The 17,840-nt window shown below is 46.3% G+C and overlaps 2 protein-coding genes across 7 annotated transcripts in view; one reads left to right on the forward strand and one right to left on the reverse strand.

Annotated features, from left to right (window-relative positions):
* Window positions 1–14,004, forward strand: part of CNKSR2 (connector enhancer of kinase suppressor of Ras 2) — a 216,179-nt gene extending 202,175 nt beyond the window's left edge. For all 6 annotated transcript variants that reach the window (XM_052793909.1, XM_052793910.1, XM_052793911.1 and 3 more), the window contains 2 exons: window positions 8,485–8,681; window positions 11,458–14,004. In XM_052793909.1, coding sequence (XP_052649869.1) covers window positions 8,485–8,681; window positions 11,458–11,673 — 413 coding nt within the window. In that variant the 3' untranslated portion in view covers window positions 11,674–14,004. The remainder of the gene's footprint in view (window positions 1–8,484; window positions 8,682–11,457) is intronic.
* A 4-nt stretch (window positions 14,005–14,008) lies between these two features.
* Window positions 14,009–17,826, reverse strand: KLHL34 (kelch like family member 34). Its single transcript, XM_052793916.1, has 2 exons — window positions 17,272–17,826; window positions 14,009–17,094 (listed from the first exon to the last, which is right to left on the reverse strand). The coding sequence occupies exon 2, from the start codon at window positions 16,986–16,988 to the stop codon at window positions 15,201–15,203; it is 1,788 nt and encodes a 595-aa protein (XP_052649876.1). The 5' UTR covers window positions 16,989–17,094; window positions 17,272–17,826; the 3' UTR covers window positions 14,009–15,200.
* Between the last annotated feature and the right edge of the window lie 14 nt (window positions 17,827–17,840).

Here is a 17,840-nt window from a genome sequence, read left to right on the forward strand (position 1 = left end):
GTGATGGGCACTCAGCAGCTGACGGGGGGGGCTTAATATTTGGTAGTGTTGTGCCCTACATAAATAGCATGTAAATCAGGGTGCAGATTAATTAGTCTGGAATCTAATCAGTGCAGCTATCATAATGCGCAATTATAAATCCAATAATAAATCTGAATATTTGAATAAATATGACATCTTCTGGGATAATGTTTTCAGAAGTATTTCAGGCCCCTTTCATAAATGCCTTGGGAGGTGCTTCCCCAACAGACCGCAGTGCATTACAGAGGTAACCGAGACGGCTATTAAATTAATCTGGCCCCCGCCCACACTAATTTGCCATGTTTCTTTCATGTCGAAAGTAGGGTTGCAATTCCTAAGCGATGCAAGTGCTTTTGAAAAATTCACTCTCGGTGTTACATTTTCATAGAAATAAGCAAACTTGGGTTGTAGCCTGAAGGAGAGCTCATTTTCTCGGTGGGTCTTGCTCACCAGGAATACGTACCCCTCCCGTCCAGGCTTGCTTTCAGGTATCAAGCCCTTAAACCTTGACAGGCATTGCTGTTGTGCAAGAGTGACTGTGGCTTGATTCTGACTGGTGAGTAACGTCGTTGGGTCCGTATCGTTTGTCACTTAACCTTTCACCACTTCGTGTGCTGTAACAGCTTAGCTTTGTGAAAAAATATTTTCCTGCAGGAGTAATTGCTTCCATATATTGCTTGCGAGGTGTATCTGTAGGGACCTCCTTGTTGTCCTGTTTAAAAGTCGGAGCATCCCCAGACGTATAGCAGTTTGCCCAGTTTGCTTCAGCTCTTGGCTTACCTCATAAATACGAGAAGTTTTTCATTGTTTCTGAACTGCAGGGACTGAGGGGAAGCGTACCATCAAAATGTAATTGCTCTGTTTATTCCACTTCAACGTTGGTAGCTCGTGGTAAAATTAAACAGCACTTATATCAATGTATGGCACAGAAGAATGTCAGGATATCCTATTTCATTGTGTTAAAATTCTCCCAAAGAGTCACTAAAATCTGTTCAGCAGATGAAGGTTAAACTGATGCCTTCATAGGCAACTTAATGAGTACCGTGTCCAAATACCAAAGGATGCAGTTAGAACACTGCTGCCAAAAAGTTCTGCCACTGCTCAGAGTTCCCTGTTACTTTGGGAAGCTTTGGAGTTATTTCATCTTCATTCTTATGCCCTCTCTGAAACCCCAGCCCACCAATATAACCTCATGAAACAGCAGGGCTGGGAGCAAGCGAGGAGCTTCTCCTGATGCTCGTTCAAGGTGCGTGAGAGCTTTCAAGAGGTAGCACGAACAGAGTGAGCTAATTATTCCCTCTGTCTGTGTTTTCCCTTCTCACTAAGATGTTAACCCGTTTGCTGGCACCTGTACTTCATTGCTGAGTGGATGTTGAAAATGCCTAAATGTTACCGTCAGCACAACGGTGCAGGTCGGCAGGGAGAAACCTTGAGGATCGATTTTTTCCTAACGCCGAGTTTAGTATCAGCTGGTTTTAATAAGCAATTCCCGTTGCGTGGAGAGCTGAAGAGAGGTGACTGACGTGGGTGTGAGGCTTCTAGTAAGGACCAGCTCAAGTGTCCCATGAAGCCTGGAGGCTGGAGATGCTTCAGCAGGGCAGTGGTGGCTCACGAGGGCTAGGCAGCTTGTCATTCAAATAGCACCAGAAAGGTCACCTCAGAGGAAAAGAGATTCTCAGGGCTCTACTGATCCAAAAAGAAAACTACTAGTGCCATAAATAGTTCACAAAAAGGATTAGACCTGTGGTGCCACAGCAAAGGCTCAGCATCTCTCAGGCCTTACAAAGGCTAGGGTTAGATCTAAAAGTGGCTGTGGTCCCTAACTGCCTCGGACTGAACTTGGTCGTAGCGGCAAATGCCTGAAATACCTTCGGAAATCCATCCTACGGGAGATGAGTTTTCTGCTTGCCTGCACAGTCCACTTTATTTCAAGAAACCAATTTATGCTCATGCACGGGAGAGGAGAGGCAGCCTTGTACCATTGGGTGGAAAACTGCAGCATACTGCAGAGCTCTGTTGTGTCAGTGCTTTCCGTGAGCACTCTCTCTAGGGAATATCTTTTTTGCCTGCAGGTTTACATAATAGGAGAGAATAGAAACTGTGTGCGACTACCCCGGTAACCCCAAAATACTTCCCCTTTAGAGGAAAGGATGGTACAAAATGCAAATTTACTACTTGTTCTCTGATCCTCCAGCCACTAATATTTCACCAAACACATGGATCAAAGCTTGTTTTTAAACACTGCTCGTCCCTTCCTTGACTCAAGACTTTGGGAAAAATCCTGCGCTTTCAGGTATACGGGGCCAGAAAGGATGGAGGATTACAGAAAAGGGCAGGCAAAGGGAAGGAGTAACAGAGAGAAGGGTTGCAAAGGCCAGGCACTGCACAAGAAGCCCCCAGCTCTTCTTCAGCTTGCTTAATCTTTTCTCCACTCATGGAAAGCATTAATATATACGTGTGTGTGTGTATATAAATATATATGCACAGGCATACTCACGTGCCCAGCCAGGCCTTGGTTTTAATGTGGCATAGGAGATGACACAGGTTTCTATTTGTGCTTTAACAGGGAAGTCTGCTCTATATTACCCAGAGCAGATGATTAGCAGCTGGCTTTCTAGACCTGAACCGCATCTTAACTGCACCTCCTGCCTGCTGTACCATGCCAGGCTTAAACACCGTGTTGCTTCTTCCTTTTCTCAGATACCAGGGATGTGACTTGTAGCGTTTTCCTACCCAGAGCTGATTTCCCATGTCTCCGTGGCTCCCCCCGTACCTGTGCAGGGGTGACCTCACAGGCAGCACACAGCTGCGCAGACACCAGCTCCTTGTAAACCTTCCATTGATTTCGCCATTTCGTTCCTTTTAGCTTGTAGTCTGGGGGGAAAGGAAATACCTGGCTTAGTCTGCCTGCCGTCCATCCAAATAGTGTAAAAAATAACTGTAGTTCCTGGTTCTTTGCATCATAAGCATTTGGATATGTCTCCCTCTTGTGCAGTTTGGACTCTAATGATTAACCGGAACAAAAGCAAAGACGGATTTAAGCCTTGCGCTGAGAAACCCACAACTACTACTTTGGAGGATTTCTTCTCTCCCGTCCCCTCCAACCCAGCTAAAACCCACGTCCGCTCTCCTTCCGTCCTGCTTTTTCACCTTAAATACAGGGAGATCCCTTCTGTCTTTCTCCTCACCGTTCCCCGGAGTTTACAAGCCCAGCCAGGCTGTCGGACCCTGGGGCAACGTTATTACGTCCCCTTGGGCTGGCAGATCGCCTGAGCTGGGGCTCGAGAGCTTGCCGGGGTCGGCAGGCAACGGTCCAGGCGGGTTGTGATAGACCGGTTGGTTAGACACGGCACAGCCGACGTGCTGTGGCACAGGCAGATGACAAAACGCTTTGTTGGTGCTGGGATTATATCGCTTATTAGCTGGCTTGTGGCAGTCAAGCTTCTCTGTTCCCAACATAGATGCAGCCGGATCAAGAAGGCAAAGAAAAAAAAAAAAGGAAACAACTCAGGGATTTGTGCTTCAGGGCCTGGTTTATCTAGCTTGAGACCGTTTCGCAGAGGCGAGGGATGCTCTCTGTTTTGGCGGAGCGTTTACTGACACTTGCAGAAAGTCTCTGGGAGGCTTCAGGTAGATGCCTCCCCTGTGCGAAAAGTGAAGCACAAAGGTGGAGCTCTCAGATTAGAGGCAAATCTTTGGGATTTGTAGGGGGGAAATAACATAAGGCAGCTGTTTAATAACGTAATTAGCGATGTATTCTAACAAAATTGCCTCCTTACGATCCTGAGAAAGCCGAGCTGAGCTGGTTCCTCTGCCAGAGAGAGTGAGCTCACCAAAAGGAATGAAAATGGGAGTTTAAATTTCAGTGGAGCCAGGGGATTTCAGTCTGACTGTGCCTTGTTCGCTCTCCGTCACAGGCTTTGCAGCAGCTTGGCTCTCAGGATTTGCAGCGAGTGGTAATTTTGTTCGAACGCAGGGCTAATTGCAAGTAGAGGAGTGGGCATGCGTGAGAGGAGTTGCACAGCAAAGGAAAGCACGTCACTAAGCTGTAAAGGTAGCAAACAGCAAAGAGGATAGCGGGAAAACGGAGAAAACCATCAGGGCGGCAGCGGTGTCCGTCAGTCAGGACGAGAAGTCTAAAGACAACAGGATGAGCCTGGGTGGTGGTAGGAGACACTGGCAAAGCACAAAGGGGCCTCAAAGGAGAGCTTCAACCCTTGAAAAATCTGACCTTTTCAGCACAGCAGGTGACAAAATTTATGATTAACTGTGTTGTACTATCCTGGCATGGGCAGTTATGTGCACTCATAGCCCCAGGTGCAATCGCTGGTTCCTCTAGTACCTCACTGAAAGAGGAAGATCATGGAAGCTTTTGGTGGCTTGAGCTTTTACCGGGAAAGTGAATCACGGAAGCGCAGGAACCTCCACTGAAAATTACTAGAGGTTGTGCCATATATTTAGAGCAGATTTATGAGGAGTGTGTGCCTAGAGAGTCTCTGAGCCCAGAGCGCAACGTGTCAGCCAGCTGGGTTGCAACAGTGACCTTCTGCGTGGCCCTAATTCAGTACCACATTCCTGAATCACCAGTTTACACGCACCGATCATCTCTTGATCCATGTAAATACCAATGCTAACTGTTTCTCCCTAGTCACTTTTCACTCAAGTGCCTGATGTTCTTATTTATTGCTCTTAGGATCTTGGTTTGTAAGAGGGAAATAATGGAAAGATGAATAGCTCAACAGGGCCAGGAGGTGGTTACAGTCAGCACACGTGGAGCTCAGGGCATGCTTTTTTCAACAATAAATGACAGCACAGTTTTTCCCGAACAACAACCCAAACCATTCCTGACCTCCTAGAGTTTCACCCATCCGGCCACAATCTCCAGCTCTTCTCTCCTGAGAAAATGTAAGAGTAGATACAGCTATTTACTGCATTTTAAGAAGCGAGGGCAAAGTACAAGAAGTTCAGAAACTCTTCCTTGTGGAAAGCAGAATAATGAAAAATAATAACACACCGTTTACTAGACTGATTTATTCTTTATCTCCTGAATTTAACGCAAATGGCTTTGCGTTCACTTGAAGCCACAGCAGAAGCTTCACTGTTACAAGATTTAGTACCTGTGTATTCATGTATTTGGAAGATACGGTTCTGAATTTAGGTCTTGTGCGCTGCCGAGTTTATGCACCTTTATTTCTGCTCCAGAGGCAGAGATTTGTTCAGGCTTGGGTAGGGGCAGGGGACAAAATTATTGCTTCAGAGAAAAGACCCTCCATTTCAGCAGTATGTTGAAACAGCTACCTGACAGTGTGTTCAGGGAAATGGGAGCTGCAACCCGTGACTCAGCAGCCACGTGAGGGTGAAAAACAACCTGCTGCATTGGCTGCTGTTCTGAGGTCACCTGCAAATCCCGTTAGGCCACGTTTTCTAATTAAACAAGGCATTACCTGAGGCCTTCCTCTTCCTTAAGGAGACAGCCTTGCTGTAGTAGCAGGACTCACAAATCCACCAATTTAAAAGAGAAATATATGTTTTAAGCTCAGCTGTATGTCTAACCGAGTACCTCAGATGCTTCATGGTGCCAAGGGTTTCACCGACACCTCCGGGAAATCAATCAAAGCCTTTAGCAGAAGGGTGAGGGAGGGCGGATTCGTGTATAATCTCGTTCTCGCCTACCGAGTCCCACCACCTTCGGTGTTTCTCTGGAAAACCTCTTGGGAGGTGTCAGCGTGACGCCCGCCGCCCTCTCCCCCGCCGTGGGTGGAACGAGCCCGCGTCTCGCCCGGTCGGACCTTCCCCAGCCTCGGCAGCAGCGAGACGTTGAAGGGAAGGGACCCGCTGTTTTTCTTCCCTGCTCTTTCCTTTCTAGCAAACCCCATCCCCTTTATTCCACGCCGCTCACAGCTACAGCACCGAGGCCGCGGCAGAGCCCCCGGGGGAGGCGATGCGCCCGCGTCTTTCAAAGACCAGCCGCGTTCCCTTTTGGGGGCGAGGGCAGAAATCCCCCGTCCGCAGCCCCTCTGAGACCCGCGCGGAGCCCGAGGAGCATCGGCCGCGGCGCGGGGAGGGAGGGCGACCCAAATCCGGACGGTGCTGCCTTCCAGGCTCGTGAAAGGCGCTCGTCGTTCAGGATCGAACCTCGGGGTGGAACCCGACCGTCGTCCTTCGCCATGGTGGGGACCGTTGGTGTTTTGGGAAGCCGCGGGGTGTCGATGGCAAGCCCGGGTGCAGTGGCGGGTTGCTGGTCCAGGCTCTCCATCGCCCCGGCAAAGTAAATCCAGATGACGTGGAGTCAAAGCACCGGGTTGCTGCTTCAGCTAATCCCCTGAGGGTACAACGGGGCAAGGCTGCTGGGGAAAAGAGACCCGAGGAAAGATCTTTTTTGCCTTGTACAACAAAGGATAAGAGAAAGAGAGAAACAGATGTAAAACGCTCCCGTGTCAGACAGAGGTGGTTTTTTTCCCTTTGCCCTTTAGCAAATCACTCCCGTTCCCCAGCTGTCAGACTGGTGGACTTCAGGCTTCAGCGATATGAACTGGTAGAGACATCCCAAACATCTGATCTCCTTGCTGCGTGGACTTTTTAAGAAAGCATTGAAATCAAGACCATGGGGGATTTTAACCAATCTTTAAGTATTCAGCTACTGAATGTTTTGCCCTTTAGCACATTAGATGTTTTAATAGGAAAGAAATCGACAAGGAAGAGAAATGCATCTCATTTCTATTTTTCTTTTAAGTCCTGGCCGCCCCTGACAGTGATGAACCCAGCTCGCCGAGCAGGGTAGCACATGATGGGGGGATTTAAGGAGCTCTGTACAGACACATCAATAAAAAGCCTCCAACCCTTCTTCACCTCCATATCTCTTTGAAAAAAAATAAGTGCTTTAAAAACAGCTACCCCCTAAAAAGGGCAAAGGAATAAACTGACGGGAGTTATAGCTAGATTAGTTGATGACTGCAAAATTCTTTGATTGTGTAAAGGCTATACAAACGCCAACACTTTTTGTGCTGGGGTGTGGAGGTTGGGGTCTCTGGAGTTCTTGCTTGAGCCCGAGGTGAGCAGTTGCCGCGCTGCATGGTATGGGCTCGAATGGGAGGTCGCCTCGGGAAGCTCCTGGAGGGCTAGAACTGTCACTTCTGACCACTTCTGTCCTCCCTGCCGGTGCCCGATTAAAAAACCCTCTAAACACCTGAGGGGACTGAGGTTCAGTACTTACGGGTCCTTCAGCACGTGCTGACCTTCCAGCCGGTGCAGGTGGCTATCTCTTGGTGCAGGGTCAGGCACGGGGTAAAAGTGATGCTTGAAACCAAACCGCTGTAGCCTTCCTACAAGAGCTTTCCTGAAAGCGTCCTGAGGACACGGGCGCCTTGGGCCGGGAAAACATACACCACTATGAAAGCCAAGACTGGGCGGGGGGTTCCCGCGGGCACTGGAGGCAACTGGGAGGCTGGCTGCTCCCCAGGGCTGCCCCGGCTTCTCCTGCTCACCGCTCGCCTAATCCTGGCACTTCACCGGCACTTCCCAAGTGTGTGCGGAGTCATCGGACGGTGTCTCCCGGGGAAACCGCTGTGTGAGAAGTTGAAATGTTTCGATGCTTTCCAAATGAAGCATTTCAAATGCTCATATCAGAGTAACTTTTCAGCCCCAGCCCTTGCTTGATTTTGTTTTTAGAGACGGAAAAATCTTTCTTTTTCATTTTTTTCCTTTAAAATGCTCCCAGTACTAGTTAGAGCAAATATTTTAAAACCTGTAATAAATAAATAAATAAACCTCTAATGCAAACAGCTCTGGTTTGGTTTGCCGCGCTGCTGGGTAGGCTGTCATGAATGAGTCCTGTCTGTAGTCTGCTGCTGAACCTTCGGGTAGTAGTAGAGTAAAAACCACCACAAGTGACAGCATTACTGACTACTGAACAACGCTCCTGAGTGTCAAAAATCAGAGACAGAAAGAAGCGGACTTTTCTAGGAAGGAAAACGACATGTCATTCCAAGGCCACCATCATAAACATAATCTTGAATGCCCTGTCAGCGCTCTCGGGCCAAGATCCGATCCCTGATCATCTTCCTCAGCAGGATGCTTCCAGGGCTTCCTTTCCTTCTAATAACAAAGTCACCGGCATATTTAACTGCAATACTAGAGGTGTGATTTCTGACAGTATGTCACTGTAATATTACTATACCTTGCACTATTTCTCTTTTTTTTCTTATTTCCATGTGGGTCAAGACTTTACATTCTTGAAAGTTTTTCCCCTTTTCTCCTGAAGGCAATAGCGAGAAGGAGCAGTTACAATCGCAGCACTTTTTTCTGGAACTTAGCAGGTGTGAAATATTCTCCTTATGGTCTAGTTAAACCTGTTAAACGTTTTGTGAAGGTTTTTGATAGATCTTCGTATAATCACGTTAATGATACATTGTTCCTTTCTCTATTTTTTCCTCTTTTTTTTTTTTCTCCTTTTTCTCATTACAGTTGAAACTATAGAGGAAAAAACAGCAGACTCCTTGCAAGATTTGTACAGAGCCTTGGAGCAGGCCAGCCTGTCTCCATTAGGAGAACACCGGATTTCCACTAAGCTGGAGTATAAGAAATCTTTTATAAAGAGATGTAGCGATCCAGTAGTCAATGAAAAACTGCACCAGCTGCGAATTCTGAAAAGCACTTTAAAGGTGAGATAAAAGAGGGAGGAAAAATCCTGCCCCAGGGTTGGATCGGACGGTATTGTATTTGGAGATTAATTGTGCGCAGATGGAGTCCAGGCCGAACCGAGTGTGTGGAACAAGCAAGGGAGACGTGGAGCAACGCTGTTCGCAAAGCAGAGAAAAACGTGCCTTGGGAGAGCAGTGGAAGTGAGGGGATCGGTTTTTATTTCTGTGCGGATAAAATCTCAGTCAGCTGCTCCTCCTGTAGCTAGTTTAACAGAATTTGATACCAAATTATCAGAGGACTCCTTAATCCCTTTTTTGTCCCTGAACATTTTCATTTACTGAAACGCATTCACTCCGTAATTGCCGAAGTCTAAAGTTAACCGAAGCCAGCCTTTCGGAAGGGAGCAGTACCTTTTACAGCGCTTGATTATTTTCGGATTGCTGAGCTTGTCCAGGAGAAAACTGTGTGCTTGCTTTCTGCATAAGCTGATGGGATCATTGTATTTTATCAGTAGGATTGATTAAATAAATAGATAGTGGTAATGATAGATTTGAAGATTTTTATGGTTATTCTAAATGTACCACAGCTCATTTAGCCTCCCTGTCAGCTGCTTTGTTTGTTACAGCAGTTTCAATTCTGTCCTGATAGAGATTTTGGCAAACAATATGTTGGATTTCCCCAGGGACCCTGTTAACTATATTAAATTACCACATTTTAAGTCACTAGATAATTGTACAGTGGATTTTGTAACAGCTTTCATCAGAGGGCTTTATCAACATTAATTAATTTAGTTTTCCATCACCTAGAGAAGCATTTAAGCAATATTATTTTCATGCTGTGGGGCTCCCATCCTGAAAAAATCTTACGCGTGCTTAACTTTCTGCACTGTATCGTCTCATTGAAAGGCAACTACTACTTGTAGTATTATCTGGGTATGTGAGTCTTTACGGGATTGGAGGCTGGCAGAAAAAGTCAAGATACACGGGCTTTCCACATGACTTCTACAAGCGTGAGAAACTGAAACAAAATCACAGTACTCTCAGACATCTTGGAGTGGCAGGAGGTTCACGCTGTACCTGTGCTTTTGCACCATGGTGGGATTGCTCGTACCAAAACTGTCGTTCAGTATCAGCAGCTTGCTGCCATGCTTAATGTCTTTGTTGTTAGCGTTTATTGATACCTGAGCTACATTACACCAACAGCTTCCTACAAATGGAATTGCTTTCCTCCAGGGAATTCCAAAAACAGCGCAACCTCTTGACCCAGTGGATGCCCGTTTTCGTGCTCCACTGGGACTTCTTTCTTTTGGACCAAGCAAGCACAATTTGTTCATTTTCTGTCCTTGAGCCGTATTTTCTAAACCTGTCGCCATTCTGGTTTGGACCTTGATTGGTATAAATCGTCCTTAAAGTACATGACACCAATAATTGAAAACGCGACGGCAGCAAGTACCAAAGACAGATAATTGCTGTTTCTTGCATAGAGCAACATGTACAGTTTTGCAATGGCATCATGGTAACTCATGACAAGTTTCTAGCTCCATTATAGCCCAGAGCTCCACCCTTGCCATACACCCGGTAGTCATATCTACCGGTAGCTACTGCTGTTACCTTATCAGTTATTCTTTCTTTTTATCAGTGCCTTTGATTTCTCCTTCCTGAATGCAGCCAATTACACTGGCCTGTTGGTCTTCTGAACCGTCCTTGAATTTATCCAAATTAATAGTAGCCTGAGACAGCCCTCCAAACTGCTTCTAGCTCTTCTTGTCCATAGGGTCCCTGTCCCGTCATCTAAGTCCTTAATGAAAGACCCCTCTGCTCTCTCTCCTGTGATACAGCACAAAACCATTCTCCGGCCAGCGAGTACGATCTGCCTGGCTGGTAGTGCAGATTGGGAGTTCCCGTGGTATCATTTCCACTGGTCATTCTCAGCTTGCACCTCCGTTTCTGAAAATGAGTATTCTAGCAGATAATGTTAATTAGCTGCTGTTTGCAAAGCATGAAAAATGCCTTTCAACCTGCTGCTTATGGGTGGTGTCTCTGACCCTTCTGATCCTCTCCCATCCGTGTGGGCTCACACAGCTTAATATTTCCCTTTAACACACTCCCCAGAAAGATTTAACGTACTTGTAGTATGGACGTGGAAAATGTGAGTTAGCAGTGAGGAGTGTGAAACCTGTCTGGCAGGGAGGATAGAGGGGAGGTTGCTGGTGACCGAACCATCCCTACGCAGAGGAGCCGGGCTGGAAACCTGCGTGAGCTGTGTTTTTCCAAGGCTTACGTCTGCTGTATCCAGCTTCCACCGCTTGCAACGTTTCTCAGAGGCTTACTCTGATCCGTACCAGCTGCCCGTCATCTCTTGATAAACTGGCCAGCTACTACGATACAGCCACATCCCCCGCCCCGACGATGGGTAAGGAGGTACCAGCAGCTAGGTTAGATTTTACCCGTTTCTGCCTTCTCTTTGCCACCTTGAGAAACGCAGGCAGCTAATAGTAAACAGTGCGGGGCTTGCTGTTTCTCGAGCTGAACGAGGGGTGAGGAGCGGGAGTGGGGGCTGCTGCCGAGGACGCTGGACAAGGCGAGGGAAGCCCTGGCCCCGCAGGGTGACGCGCGATGCCCTGTAGGAAGGGCTCCCGTTCGCAAGAGGTCCTAGAGCGGTCAGGGAGTCCCCCGGCTTTTAGGGGCTCCGTGGCTTGCGTTTGGTCCCCCCTTTCTCTCCTTCCACCCGTGGGATTGATTTTGCCGGTGCCTCACCGCTTGCGTTGACTCTTTGCTCGTTCCTTTTCTCTCACAGGCCAGGGAAGGAGAAGTAGCCGTTATAGATAAAGTTCTGGATAATCCAGCTTTGACGTCTAGAGACTTTCAAGAATGGAAACAAATGTACCTCGATCTCTTCATGGACATCTATCAAAGCAGCACCCCGAGGGACTCTGTTAATGGCTCGTCTGAGGTCGATGCACTTATAGCCTCCTTAGCGCACACTCACTCTTACATTGAAACGCATGTATAAAGGTCTCTCTTTCTGTCCATTTGCTACACTCCTTTACTTAAGTGCATAAAGTAGTTTTTATATCAATATGTGGGAGCTCTAGTAAATTATATTTTAATGTTACTCAACCGTGTGAAGTAAACCTTCAATGGTCAACAATACCACGTCTTTAATGAGGATTTGTATATTTTATATGCTACCAACGCTCCGCTTGTGTTTACCTTCTGTGAAATAAGGAACATGATCTTTAGCTATTGAGGAGCAATATTTAAAAGCATTTTTGGAAGACTGTGGCCTTCACGCAGGAAGTTCTACAAGCTAAATGTTTTGCTATTGAAGGTCACTTTTACAATGGTATTTTATATTATATAATTCCAGTATTGCATTGCATTTTTGGAGTGCAGGTACTATTTTGGTGATGGGAGAAAACCAATTTTTATATTTAATGAGAAACTCTAGGAGTTTTCTTAAATAACAGGGAAAAAGTGTAATGCGGTGGTTGTGTTTCAGTTTTGTCAAACACACAAAAGGGTGAAAATCCGCAGACAGAAATGACTAGTGTGAGTTTAAGTATCGAAAGGTTAGGTCTTACTTCCTTGTGCTTTTTTAAAGCCTGTTGCTGAGGTTTACCATCAGTGCAAAGGGATGCTGGTTTGTATTCTAATCAAGACCAAATTATGTGTTATTTGTCTCTTAATCACATTTGGTTGATTTTTTAAAAAATTAGTCACGGTACTGTCATTTATGCTGCTTTTGTACTGAAGGTATCAGTATAACGTGCAGATTTTGCAAAAGAGAAAATGTAGCTTTTGGACATCCTTGAGAGCGGCATTTCTCTTGCCCAGAAAAGCAGCAGTGGAAAAGGTTCCCGACGAAATGCTCCGAATCCGAGAGGCTTTGAAAATTCCCACAATAGAAAAGGAATTAATAGGATTTTTCAAGTAGCCTCCTATGTGTTTTCTGCACTGTGAAATTTGGCCGTATTATATGCAGGGAAAATGTGTGATGGGAGCAGAGCTGAGCACAGAACCTGAAAAATAACCGAGGAGTAAAAAAGCCTCTGGTTTGCTTTTGAAGGGGAAGGGATGCCTCTGGGTTCTGCTGAGTTCACAAGCCAATTAAAATGTTTTAAACTTCCATGAGATTTGAGATGTGCTGGAGACAACCCAGGGAATATGAGTAGAAATAGCTCCGTAGAGTTAGGCACATACCTGGAATAGGAAAGTGGGAGGGAAATCGTAAATCACATATTTACTTTTTACGGGCTTGTTTTCGAAAAGTGATCAGAGCATGACAAAATATTTCTGCTGCTTTTCAGTATTTTGCTGCATAAGTTAGGACTCACAACGTGATTTAATAATGCTCATGTGAAAGGGAAAAGCCTCCTTTATACTTTTTACAGCGAGTTGTACTCTTCACCAACTTTAGACTATTGCCTGTACAGCTCAGTGAATGTACTTTAAACTGTATGAGCTCTGACACTTCCTGGCAGTTACATCCATGAAGGGATGAAGGAAAGAACGGACAGATTTATTTTCTCTCTCCTTCTTTCTTTCTTTCTTTCTTTTTATTCCTCTCTCTTTCTTTCCCTCTTCCTCTCTCTTTCTGCCCTTTCTTTTTCTCTTTCCCCCCCCCCTTTCTCTCTTTCTTTCTTGGTATTTTCTTGCATTTGGATTGCAAATGTTTTGCAGATTTTGCACAATTGTACAGAAGAGTGGCCTTTCTGTAGCCCGTTTTCAGCAATCCTACATTCAAGTCGGTATGGATGACAAATCATGTATTGACGTTTGTATAGAATTCTGAATCCAGTGTAATATTTGTACCATTAGAAGAATATTGTTTGTATAAACTGGACATTTATTTACTGCATGGGTACTGACTTGTATATTAAATTTGTGAGGTTTTTGTAAATTTCTCTTAAAAAATGCTTGACTTGAAATGGATTGTGCTATTGTTCCAAGCATTTAGATTCTCTTGCTATTGTTTTACTGGACCAAAAGTAAATATATTCATATAAAAACCTCTTTATATCTGATGGATGTATATGCACATTGTGTAGTTGATTCCTTGTCAAAACCAAGGCAGTTCAGGAGACTTAGATCTGTTGCTATGCAACAGCTATTCTGCCTGCACTTTACATTAGTAAAGTCAGCTTGATTGCTTTAAAGGTGAAAATTAAACATTACAGTTTTTTAAGCTAGTCTAGTGACAAAGAACATGTGTCCTATCCATTGTGCTGCCTTCTTTTAAGACTATTAAATGTTCTTCTATATATATTTTTATTGTATTAACTCTCAGCCTAGAAAGGGAACACTGTAAAATGAAGTACAATAAATTTAGCTTTTAAATGAACGTTTGTGTGACTCGAGATTCAGTTTACTCCATACCAAAGTGATTCTGTGGCATCTGACTGTTTGGCCGGCCTCGCACAGGTCCGCGGACCTTAAAGTACCCCCATAATCTGTGCCTTCGAACTCTGCCGACACGGCCAAAAAGAAGTAAGAGTATTGCTGTTTCCTATGTAGGCAGAGACTGAATAAAGACTTCCGAAAATCTTCGGTTACCACCCTCCCCATCGTACTCTTTGATGAAAGTAAATTGGTTTTGACCGCAGGATTCTCTCAGGTACCAGTTCAACAGCTATGAACAATTTTACCGTTATGAGCAGGTAGGACAAAGCAGCGTATGCTACCGAGGTAAGTATCCAGGCATTAGTTACAGCAACTCCTGTAACATGTTTCTTACTGTCTATTAACAAGTATATCCCTTCAGCTGTGGCCATCTAAACTAACACAAGCTTTTGCATATAAAAGAAATGTACTGTACCGGTAGTGTGCGTCTTTAAAATAAGGCAAAATAAGCATCCGAAAGGCGTGCTACAACCAAGGCTCCTGAGAGAGAAACGGCTTCTATGAAACAGTCACTGTTTTAACTCATGGCCATAACTGAGTCTACGTATCAAAAAATCCATGCTTTCTGTCCAGTAATTTCATGCTGGTTAGCTAAGACGTTCTTGCCTAGTGTGTAGCATATCAGATAATACCTTTTCTTTGGCAGTACTTATTATTAGTTCTCGTAGGCATCAATTTTCTAGTCTTTATACAGCTCACTTTCATTTTGCTTAGCCATAGCACAAAAGTTCAATAGCACTTACCAGCTGAGAAAATTGCCTCTGATTAAGAAAACAGAAAAGATGGATTATATTTTTTAACCTTTGAAAAATCTGACTTGCAACACCTATTAATTGCTATCTAGGTATTATTCTTCAAAAGTCAAGGATTACGATTCTCGTCCATCGCCTCTGAACGTGCCACTTGCTACATCCTTCCTCAGTGAGGTCGGCTTCCAGCCCTATAAATCTCAGCGCCTTTTCCCACGCTGGAGCCAGACTTTCTTGCCTTTTTCCACCAAGCGTTTGGCTTATCAAAGCAAAACCTCCACCCCGTCCCGTTCAGCACCATTGCAGTTTTCTTCTTCTTCTTCTCCTTCTTCTCCAGGACCTCCCTGCGGGCACGTCTCCCGGGGTGGTTATTCGGCAGCGTGCGAGCTCAGCAGTTCGGCGGCCTCTTCTGCTGGCCGTCGCTGTCCCGCTCGTCGGCCGGTTCCGAGAGTTGCAGCACCGCGCACTGCAGCCCGCACCAAGGCAAGGGGGCTTCGCAGATCTCTTCCCAGCCGTCGTTGTCGATGTCGTAGCCGACCACGTCTTGCGTGGGGACTTCCCGTGAGTTTTGCCATTTCTTTCCCCCGATAAGAAGAGCCGTTTCCTCTACCACTGCCAGGCCGTAGCAGAAGCGATCATAGGTCAGTGGTCTTAACCGAGTCCACTGGTTTTGATCAGGGTCGTATCTTTCTATTTCAGAGAATGGTTCATATAATCCTAAAAAGGTGAATATGGCTTCTCTGATTGTTGCCATCTGATGCCCAAACCGAGCAATGCTCATGGGGGCTTGCTTCACCCACTGCCCTTCAAGCGAGCTCAGGGAATATACGTCCTTGCTTGTGTCGGCTGGGTCCGAGTACTTGCCGCCCGAGATGTATATAGTATTCTTGCAAATGGCGCTGGCATGGCCATGTATCTTGCATGGCAATTCCCTGGCCTTCGTCCATCTGTCCCTGCTGATGTTGTAGACTTCCACAGACGAATGCAGTGACCCATCCTCACCCCTTCCACCAACGGCAAAGATATCCTTGCCTAGGACGCAACAAGAAAACTGGCATCTCTTTTCCAGCATGCCCGTGATTTGGGTCCACGTGTTAAATCTCGGATCGTAACGGTGGACCTTGTTCGTAACCGATAAGATCTGTTCGGTTTTAGCATCACCCGGGGCACCACTTTCTATTTCCCCACCCAAGACGTAGAGGAAGTTCCCCACCACGCACACGCCGTGGTTCTGCACCCTGTCCCGCACCTGCGTGAGAGCTCGCCATTTGTGATTGTAAACGTCGAAGGCCACCACATCGGTGACGAGCCCCTCGCTTGCTGTCCCTCCCCCCAGCAGAATGATCCGAGTTTTCTGGTTCCTCAGCGTGGTGGACTTATCCTGCAGGACAGGCTGTTTGAAAACAGATGTATGGTAGTTTATTGCTTTAATGATCAAGCACTTAATACCTGCGGAGAGGGGCACTTCTGACTGCGTGTAGGTTTTTCGCAGCTCTTCCACCGGGATGAGGCCGTATCGTATGTGCTCTAAAAGGCTGCTTGTGTGAGCCAGCCTGGATTTATCCTGCTTCAGCCACAGCAGCACAAGATTCAGCAGGCGGGTTTCTTTCACCATGGAGAGATCTGGTGATTGAACCACTGCTAGCAGAGACCTGAAGTTCAGCTCGAGCAGTCCTGACAAATCCAAGTCCAGCAGCTTCCAGAGATTATTGACCATGTATTTTTCCGTTGCCGCTAAGGCATCCGGCAGGTAGAACCTCCTGGCCACGTTGGCGGAGAAGCAGCAGTTTTCCAAGGCAAGATTGTTAACCAAGTACTGATTGCACAAGCCGATCGCATCGGTCACTTGCAAGTAGCTTGCAGCTTCCAAGGTATCCTCCAGGCTTTCAAAGGAAAGGGGCAACAAGGAAGTGTAAATGAAATCCAGGACGTGCTGGAGACCGGTGGGTGAGACAACTTGCAGGTGAATTACACTGGCTTTAGACTCTTGGGTGTAACTTTTGAACATGGCTCGGAAGTAGTCGCTGGAGCATGCCAACAAGGACTTGTGTGCGGGAAACTCGTTTTCCTTCACTTTCAGCAAAATATCACACAGAAAGCCCTCTGATCTCAGCATCTGGTACTGGCCGAGCACGGCGGTGCAGTGCGCTTTGCAGTAGGATAGGAAGTAGCTCATGGTAGGCAACGCTTTCCCCTTCAGTTATTAAAGCTAAAACGCAATTAGATATTGAAACAGCTGCCCTACTCAACAGCCATTGCTTGAATGCCCAGCAGACCTCCAGCTGTTAGAGAAAAGCCCAACCAAAAAAATAAAGGAATCAGTCTCTTGCCTGGCATAGGGGGACAGTTAGTAGATTTGTAGCGAATTCAATGCATTCCTTTATAGAAAAAACAGCTGAATGTCGTAACAGCTGTAGGATGCTTCTATGATTTCTATGATTCTATGATTCTATGCTTACTTTTCTCACCTCCGTCGCTTGTGCAAGGATGAATGGTCCACGCTTGTGCCGGGCACTCGCTTGGCTGGCCATCAGGTGACAGATGATGGAGCTAGACGACAATCCCAGCAAATGACACTTTGTGGCTGCTCAGCCGTCGCCCGCGACCCTTCTTGCTCCGCAGGCAGATCAAATAGATCCTCTCTGGCTGCCAGCGCATGGCTGCGAGCAGACACAGGCGAGAAGGGACCGCTGGCTTTTCTCCTCTCTTTTTTCTGTTTCAAACTCAGATAAGTTTAGACCTTGCCACCCCCGGGGCAGCAGCCCCCTTTTCGTCCTCTTTTTGCACTCTCTTAGGAAGCCTCAGCTGAAGATCAAACCAGCGCCCAGGGATTACTACATGAAGATTTCCCGAGCCCATAACTCTTTGCCCGGCAGGCACCGAGACAACTAAAATACCGTGATTAGTCACTGGTTCGATTTGACGTGCATTTCTGGGCTCTTTGCTTCACATGACACCGCCATAACTCACAGCGACCAGAATAGCCCCAGGCGCATCCCCTCGTCCCCCTGCCCCAAGCCGACCCCAG

The sequence above is a fragment of the Harpia harpyja genome, chromosome 8, assembly GCF_026419915.1.
Source record: "Harpia harpyja isolate bHarHar1 chromosome 8, bHarHar1 primary haplotype, whole genome shotgun sequence".
NCBI lineage: Eukaryota > Metazoa > Chordata > Aves > Accipitriformes > Accipitridae > Harpia > Harpia harpyja.

Bases quoted from the DNA above. Each gene is read 5' to 3' on its own strand.
- KLHL34 (XM_052793916.1), bottom strand. From the start codon at position 16,988: ATGAGCTACTTCCTATCCTACTGCAAAGCGCACTGCACCGCCGTGCTC.